Source organism: Triturus cristatus, chromosome 12 (assembly GCF_964204655.1).
Source record: "Triturus cristatus chromosome 12, aTriCri1.1, whole genome shotgun sequence".
Classification (NCBI taxonomy): Eukaryota; Metazoa; Chordata; class Amphibia; order Caudata; family Salamandridae; genus Triturus; species Triturus cristatus.
The window spans coordinates 382,665,844-382,675,442 of record NC_140595.1 but is presented as its reverse complement, the minus strand read 5'-3'; the positions used below and the strand labels follow the sequence as shown (position 1 = coordinate 382,675,442).

The following is a 9,599-nucleotide window of genomic DNA, read 5'->3' as shown; positions in this document are numbered from 1 at the left end:
AGAAGATGTGGTAATTTATCACATGGATGACATCATCAGTGATGTCATCAGTGATGTCATTTGAGATTTCATCAGTGATGTCATGAGTGATGTCACTGACCATGTCATGAGTGATGTAATATGTGACGTCATCAGCAGTGATTGCGGGCGCGCGAGTTATAGTTGGCTGAACTAATTATAACGGGGGAATTTCAATGGTTTTTTACGAGTGAAATGTCCAGCTAACTATAACATGTGTGAAACCCATGGTTTTTTCAGTGAATTTGCAAGGTTTTTTAAATGCTGATTCCTAACTATAACGTGTGTGAAACCTATGGTTTTTTCAGTGAATTTGCAAGGTTTTTTAAATGCTAATTCCTAACTATAACCTGTGTGAAACCTATGGTTTTTTAAGTGAATTTGCAAGGTTTTTTAAATGTTAATTCCTAACTATAACCTGTGTGAAACCTATGGTTTTTTAAGTGAATTTGCAAGGTTTTTTAAATGCTAATTTATGAATGTATTATTATATTTTTTAAATATTTATTTTACAATAAGCTACCTATGCATATAGTTATAGATTGACTTTATCCTGTAATATAACACTTTAATTTTTTTTTTTTAAGGGTTTTTGACTGTGCGTGCATGGTGCGCGCACGGTGCGTGCACGGTGCACGCATGCATACGTGCTCCGTGTGCGCATGCGTACGTGCTCCACGTGCGCATGCGTACGTCGTGCGTGCTCCGTATGCGCATGTGCACGTGCTCCGTACGCGCATGCGCGCATGCTCCGTACGCGCATGCTCCGTACACGCATGCGCGCGTGCTCCGTGCGCGCACGGTGCACGCACGGCAAGTCATGGAGAAACAACACTTTTCATTGGTTTATAGTAGTTCAGTTCCAGAAACTTCAAACACCACACCCACTCCCCTCATTATTTCTTCTGATTCCCTGGGAGAAGGAGCTGAGCAGCTTTTCCAGTACTCCCGTACTTGAGAATGGCAGAGCAGTAGTCATCTTCTGGGAGTGAGCAGGAGACCCTTGTGAGACTGAGGAAACAGAAAGATTCTTTTATCTGGCAATTTTTTAGATTTCCAGAGGGGCAGAAGAAGGTGAATGCTCCAAAAGTCACCTGCACTATTTGTGGTGTTGTCTTATCAAAAGACACTCTTTTAGTATCTTCACTACGATCAGGCACGTTAAAGGAGTACATCCTGTGGCTTTTGCTCGAGCTGCTAGAGACAACCCTCCAGCAGCTCAGCCGAGCACATTCGCAGCAGCTCAGCTGAGCACATTATCGGCAGCTCAGCCGAGCACTTCATCTGCGGGGGCAGCTTCACCTGCTTCTGTTCCTCTGGATATACACCCTCTTTTCAAGAGGGTGCATATACGGTGCAATGTGTGCAATGCTCTTCTCTCTTATGGGGACACCAGCATTCCCTTAATAGAGAGCAAGATACAGCAGCACACATGCGGCACCCTATAATTTTTTTCATTTTTTCGTTCCTCTGTTCCTCAATTAACACAACGGCTCTTTTTAGCGCCGCCTAATATCTAAACACTTAAATTTGATTTTTAATTCTATTTTTTTTATGATATTTTTTCCGACCGTGCGCGCACCTCGCGACGGTGCGCGCACTCCGCGATTTTTTAACAAAAAATAAAATGTTTTTTTCACCCTTCAGGGTCCTTCAGGGACCCCCTGACAAAAGCTAGGGGGTCAGGAACTCTGTACCATGCCCCCTTTTCACGTTCTCCACCTTTATTTTTTACTGTCACACACAAAATGGTGGCCGACACTTCCTGATTTCGACTGATTCGAATGTTGACTGACATGTAACCACCAATCAGAACTAGGCTCACGCACGGCACGATGCGCGCACGGTGCGCGCACGGTGCACGCATATAGATATTTATGTACTTTTAACTGCAATTTTCTCAGGAACTACTGAACAGATTGACACCATATATGTAAAAGGCACATCCCTGACCTGTGGACTACCTCTTTGTCAAATTTCAAGTAATTCTGTTCAGCCGTTAGGGCTGTACCTTCGACTAAAGGTCCTATGGGAAAATGCATGGGGAAAATGCGTTTTGGGACCCCCCTTTTTACTCAGCCCCCGCTTGACGAATCACCCCGAGACTTTCAGGGTAGGAGCTGAGCGGAGCGCCCCATTAGTTTTGACAATTTCGCAAGGATTCGTCAAACGGCGCCAAAGTTATTTAAAATAGAATTTTGAGATTTCCTATGGAAACTCGGTCCTAACTATAACTATCTACTGGCGACTGCCAGTAGATAATATATATATATATATATATACATAAACCTATAAGATAAATATAAAAATAAATTATATATATAATAAAATAAAATATTAAAATAAATATTTGTCTTTAAAACAACATTTTACACTACATTAACTACAACAGTAAGGAAAATATTGGATAGTGTAGGGCATAAAATTACTATTCCCACTCCAAAGAGTGCAACAGTAGGGAAAGTGTTGGATGGCGGAGAGGAATAATTTACTATTGCCACTCCAGGAAGTGCAACAGTAGGGAAAGTGTTGGATAGCGGACGGGAGTAATTTACTAATCCCACTGCACGGAGTGCAACAGTAGGGAAAGTGTTGGATAGCGGAGGAGATAAAATTACTATTCGCACTTCAGCAAGTGCAACAGTAGGGAAAATGTTGGATAAAGTATGGGAATAATTTACTATTCCCACTCCAGGGAGTGCAACAGTAGAGAAAGTGTTTGATAGCGGAGGAGCATAATTTACTTTTCTAACTCCAGCAACTGCAACAGTAGGGAAAGTGTTGGATAGCGGAGGGGAATAATTTACTATACCCACTCCAGCAAGTGCAACAGTAGGGAAAGTGTTGGATAGTGGATGGGAATAATTTACTATTCCCACTCCAGGGAATGCAACAGTAGGGAAAGTGTTGGATGGCAGAGGGGAATAATTTACTATTCCCACTCCAGCAACGGCAACAGTAGGAAAAGTGTCGGATAGCAGAAGGGATAAAATTAATATTGCCACTCCAACTATTGCAACAGTAGGGAAAGTGTTGGATAGCGGAAGGGATAAAATTACTATTCCCACTACAGCAAGTGCAACAGTAGGGAAAGTGTTGGATAGTGGAGGGGAATAATTTACTATTCCCACTCCACACAGTGCAACAGTAGGAAAAGTGTTGGATAGAGGAGGGGATAAAATTACTATTCCCACTCCAACAAGTGCAACAGTAGGGAAAGTGTTGGATAGCGGAGGGGAATAATTTACTATTCCAACTCCACAGAGTGTAACAATAGGGAAAGTGTTGGATAGCGTAGGGGATAAAAAATACTATTCCCACTCCAACTAATGCAACAGTAGTGAAATTGTTGGTTTGAGGAGGGCAATAATTTACTATTCCCACTCCAGCAAATGCAACAGTAGGGAAAGTGTTGGATAGCGGAGGGGAATAATTTACTATTCCCACTCCACAGAGTGCAACAGTATCGAAAGTGTTGGATAATGGAGGGGATAAAAATACCATTCCCACTTCAACAATTGGAAAAAACAGGAAAATGTTGGATAGCGGGGATGAATAATTTACAATTCCCACTCCAGCAAAATAATAAACATTAATTAAGAAATAGTTAAATAATAAAAAATATGTGACCTCTCACCAAATACCCCTATAAATAACACCACCACTTTTGTAAAACATGACACAATTAACATAATTGCTTAACAATTAATTATTTAACTAATAACAATATACAAAAAATTAAAAACAATGAGTACTAAATTAATTCATACTATTGAGACTATAAAATAACAATAAATAAATATTATCTGGAAACAAAGTAAAAATTATATTAATTTGTAATTACTTGCCACACTACTCCCTCTAAATACACAACTCGCTCTTAAAAAAATTACACAATTTGCATATTTACCATTTAATTATTCATTATTAATAATTATTAAATAACCACTTATTTAACACAATTTACAATATGAAATATTAAATACACAAACATTAATTAATAAAATTATTAATTAATTAATTATAATTAAACTACTTTCCACCCTACTCCCTATAAACCCACAACCCGCTGTTAAAAAGTAACACAATCAACATACATACCAATTCATTATTATTAATTAATAACCAATTAATAACGAAATAATAACAACTTAATTAACAAAATTAACAATATGCATTAATGAATACAAACATATCAATTAATTAACATTATTAATTAATGAATTTTAAATAAATTACTTCGCACCCTATTCCCCTATAAACCCACAACCCGGTACAGAACTAAACGCAATATTTAATTTCTTAACAAATTAATAACTTCTAAAAATGTATTAATAACTATATATTATAATTACATTACTACCCACCCTATTCCCCTATAAACCCACAACCCGCTACGGAACTAAAAAATGCAAAAATTACTTAACATAAAATTAATTACTTCTAAAGATTTCAAACATACATTGGAAAAATAAACTATACTTTTAACACATATACTAAAATACAGAACACTAAAATAAATTTCGTTATTATTGACAATGATATTTTGACTAACGATATTACTTACTTTGATTTTAACAAAAACAATATTTCTTACCTGCATGTCGATATTCTGTTGGACAATATTCTTGCAGGTCGATATTGTGTCACATCGATATTTAAACATCGATATTATGGCATATCGATATTTAAACATCGATATTATGACTTTATACCATTTTAGCCAAAGTGTGGTGTTTGCAAGGAATTAGGTGTTAAAAAAGGAATTGGGATCTATACACGCTAAACCTCCCCAGATATACCCTAGATACCTTGTTTTCAGAAATGTGTGGACCTGACAGGTTTTCTTGGATGCCGAACGAGCCCTGGCCTAAATTCCTCAGCTGCCCACAATTCCAAAATTGGTCAATATACAAGTCAAAATGTTGATGTTTATTTGTGTCCTAGGAGCCTTCAAGAGCCTCTCCTTTCATGGGTGATAGCTCAGTCACAAAAGTGGGGTACTTTTATTATTGGGAGAAGTGTAGGAATGTTGTGTGGTAGGACTGTTGTCAATCCCAGCAGATTTCATTAGTGCGGTCTGCTTTCCCTTTTGTTTTGCTGTGTAACATCGGTGCGCACAGCGTGCTACGCATTACAGAAAAACAAAAAAGCAAACTTGGGACTTGTGGAAAGCATTTTCCTCGCATGCTGACTTTGATTTTGGGAGAAAAAAATTCTGGTGTTTTTACCAGAAACATTTTCCTTTCCAGGGCTATAGATGACTTGTTGAAGTCCACCTCACTGTGAAGGTAATGTGGTGAACGTAAATGGGTCGTTGTCTGTCCTAGAGCAGTTAAAACCCACCAAATCCATGCAGCCTCATGTCCGGTATAACAGGAATTGACAACGAGCTGCATGGATTTGATGGCCACATTGCACTATCTTCTTTATTCCATCATTGTATGGGACTTCTCTAGTTGCAGGAGGACCCTAGGATGGTAGGCTTCTTGGACTGAGGAACAACAAAAATCACAGTGATCAAAGAAAGGAAGCATGTGCTGCTAATGGCCATGCACAGTCAAGAGAAAGTTTTAGTTGCCAAAGATGGTCCAGGGAGAAAATTGCTACAGAGAGAATAACAAATATTGAGAAGTACAAAGAAGATAGAAGGAAAGATAGGGAGAAGTGGTTCTAGAAAAGCAGAGAAGACTGAGAAAAAGAAAGGAGAGTAACTAGAAAAGCAAGAGAGAGAGAATGAGAGATGGGAATGGGAAGATAGATGCAGCAGCAAACAGTACAGGACAGTGGGGAAAAGATTGAGAGAGGGAGTTGGGACAGAGATTGGGACAGAATAGAGAAAGTAAGAGACAGAATAAAGAAAGTAAGGAGATTGTAAGTGGAATTGATAGCTTAAAGCGTTTTGGCCAATTCACCTCGCTCAATTTGCCTTTCAAGCACAATTCTGCATTTTATTTTCTTGAAGGAATCTTAGTGTAAGATTCAAAAAGTCGCCTTGCATTTTGGTCCTAAAAATCCTAATAAAGTTTAACCCTTGTTACCTGATCCACATTTCTTTTTGTGAATTGATTAACAGTGGCGTCCCCTTGTTATTTGTTACTATATGCTCTTGATGAAGAAGTGCTGACACTTTCTTTTTTTATGCATATCAGCCATGTCTTCATTTGCTGCCATAGACGCTTAAAAGCATAACCTGCTTGCTGAGAAGTTCAGGTTCTCTTCAAGAGGTGATTTGGGATTAAAGTGTACATTTAAATTTGACAGTCTCTTAACTGTTTCATAACGTGAAGCTTGAATTACATCTGCACCTGTAGTAATGCCGAACAATACTGTTGCAAGGAAATATTTTCCAGTTCTAGTAGAGATGACAGGCTTCCATGCTTTCTACATTCACCATTCAAAATGTGCATCATCGTCCAAGCAATGTTACCCACATGATTGAGGATTCTATGCAAGAAGTCTACTGCATGTAAAAGAGTAGAGAATATCCATAATTATGGAAGTGGACAACTCTGTACCATTCAATTGGGAGTCATCATGCATTAAACTTCAAACAGATATGTTATTGCAGAGCTGGAACCTAGATGCACAGCATGAAACACCAACTTTAGAGGCAGTGCTGCTGCCTCATATTCTATGGCTCATCTAACTGGAGATGGAACTATTGTCCTCAGCCAGACCACAGGCCTCAAATGGACCCATCTAATGCTCATACAATCACCTATGCTTTACTATGCCTACTTGTCTTGCTGGTGGACCTTTTGTACAACCTGCCTGTAAGTATGAGGGGTGTATGCCAGTGTCTGAGACGGCTTCAATTCCATTAAGCTTTGACTAGTGCTTTAAATCAAATATCATTGAACTAGCCGAATGATGTCACCACCTTATAGTGAAATTAATTGTGGGACTTTACCAACATCCTGTGTAAAATGACAATTGAATTCAATTTAGTTTTCACCATATTTGCTACCCTAACATGTTTAAAACACACTGTTTGGCACTAATGTCTCAAAATGTTCTTGATGAATGTGCTCCAAGCTCTCTGTATAGTTAGTTTATATTAGTGTCAAGTTAAAATAAAACTTCACCTCAGAATTTGGTCAGAATTAGGAAATTCCACACTTTACGAATTAGATGAAATTTCATAGATTTACGTGAGATAAGGTATATCCTTCTGGACATTCCAGGTGTGATGATTTCCTGATGTAGAATATCCCTAGTAGGACATCCTCCAGCAAAACAATTTTGAGTGCGGAGGCTGGAAATCTACCACAAGAGGCGTGGAAGGGAGGACTCTGAGCTGAGTCCAGCTTTTTTGTTTTTAAAAAAGAACTTGATAGGCTGTGTATTGCACAAAGCTTGAACAGTTTAGAAAATACAGAAAGTTGCAAGTCAGCCTACTTTACAAGTTTACACCCTTCTACTTTAAATCCCATCTAATTGATAAAACTTTATGTTGAATTGTGAAAAGTTGATTGAGTATGCTTTAATATGAACCTTTCAAAAAGCCACTCATTCTCCCACACAGAATCACACAGTGTGCACCTGAATATTGAAGGCATGGAATACTGGGAACAAAACAACAAATCTAAAATGCAGACAAATAAGTATAGATTTTCTATACCTTAGTCCACATATATGTACCTATGCAATACATATATTTTCAAGGTATAAAGATGTGGACTCAGGAATAGTAAATGTATACTTCCTATATATACTTACCTTTCGACATTCTGTCCTCGATATTCTTATACCATGATATCCTGGGAGCCGATATTTAGTGTTGCAAACAGTATTTGGGAAAGAATGCACCTATATAGCACAGTTTTAATGTTTGGTCATAGCTGTGGGTCATGCCCCCCCCCTAAAAATATACTTCTGGCAATGGGCCTGACTATTATCCTACAATCAGCAGCATTATCAATTCCAAACATACTCTCTAGTCAATCCATCACCACATGTGGCAGTCACAAAGGACACCACCCCAGACTGGCTTAAAGTAACAGATTCAGACACACATTAGCAACATGCTTAATGGCTCTCTGTGAATGCCTTGAAGACATACTTTATAAAAATCTATTTTCTCTCTCGATTCGATTGAAAGTCACAGTTCACTTGTTTGTCTAAGTAAGGGGTGTAAACTGTTAAGAAAAAAATGCTAATAAATATGTTTTTATTCGTTCCATAGTTATACTAAATATACACCTCCTTGGATAATTCCTTGCATGCAGTATGGTAACAACTGCAAATAATCCATGCATGTCCGTAGGACAATGTGATGACAAAAGCCGCTCGTCGGGCTTCCATCTGTTGAAACTGTGTTTTACTTTCTGCCAGAGCCTTCTGACTCTATGTGATTCCCGACAAACTGCAAACAGTGCACGACAATATGCTCCCTTTCTACAAAACCACCACCCAGCCCCCTCCCCTTTTCATGTGCAATTATCTACACGTCCTCCCTTCCTTTCTCTCCACCTACAAACAGCATGCCCCCTCCTTCCACATTCTGTCAGTGAGCTTGCCTGAAACTCGAGCCCCTCCCGTCTCAGTGTGCGCCCCCCTCTCCTGCAAGCAGCTGGGCTGCAGCATCCGCACGCTGCCTGTCCTGGCGGAGAAAGTCACCTAGCAGAGCGCCTGCTGCCTGCTCACCTGCAAACCTGCTGCATGCCTGAGTCTGCTGGAGACCGGGGCCTTCCTGCGGCTGCTGGCGGCGCAAAAAGAGGAGACCAAGTGCCCCACCACTATCACTTGGCGCACTCGTGACAATGCAGCCGGCGCGTGCACACTTTCTGTGTCTGCCAAGCAGCAGGTAACACCGCTCTCGGATCGTAGAGCATGGATTACCTACTGCTGCTGGTGTGGACTTTGCTTGTGACGGTTCCTCACAGCAGCTCGATGCAGTACCTGACGGTCCTGTGGCTTGGGAGTTTTGCTAAGGCAGGTTGAGGCATATTTTTTTACTCGCTCGTTACGGACAAGGTGTGATGTTGGCAGCTGGCTTGTCAGATTGATGGTGAAGCGTCTCACTGCAAATGCTGTCTGTTCTCTTTCAGAGCCTCCAGATGTGCTGTCTGTGTTACGTGTCGTTTACAGCAGCTTTAACGAGCGACGGCAGCAGCAGTGGATTGAACCACGGTGTGTATTACGTTATTCCATTGCATGCGCGTGCTTTAACAAAACATTGTGGAAGTGGAGCTCCTCGTCAGGCACAAGCTTTAAGACATCACCACGCACGCGTAAACCCACTGTAGCGCGCGTAAATGCTCGCGCGTGCAGCTGCGTACAGGTGAGCCCAGCGTGGACAACGTGCGTGAGAAGTTTCCACAGAAAAAAAAGACGCGAATGTTAAGAATATGGATGAGTGGTAAAATGCGGTTAAACTGCGTGAGGAGCGATGAATGCGTGTTCGGTAGAAAGGAAGGCTGTCCAGGCTGGGCGGCCAGGTGTTTCTGCTGAGAGCAGTTACACAGTGCAGGGGGACGGGCACAGAAGCTGCCGGCTGGCATGTTCCGCGAGGGATTCCCCCTGAAGCAGCTGTCTGCTGCCCATGAGGTCCGAGAGTCCCTGGCCTTGATTTACAC

General features: G+C 40.4%; 1 protein-coding gene across 1 annotated transcript in view; it reads left to right on the top strand.

Annotated features, from left to right (window-relative positions):
- Window positions 1-8,577: 8,577 nt before the first annotated feature.
- ADAMTS18 (ADAM metallopeptidase with thrombospondin type 1 motif 18) overlaps window positions 8,578-9,599 on the top strand; it is a 336,350-nt gene continuing 335,328 nt past the window's right edge. Inside the window, exons 1-2 of the mRNA XM_085637512.1 lie at window positions 8,578-8,955; window positions 9,072-9,153. Of these exons, the coding sequence (XP_085493638.1) occupies window positions 8,854-8,955; window positions 9,072-9,153 (184 nt within the window). The 5' untranslated portion in view covers window positions 8,578-8,853. The remainder of the gene's footprint in view (window positions 8,956-9,071; window positions 9,154-9,599) is intronic.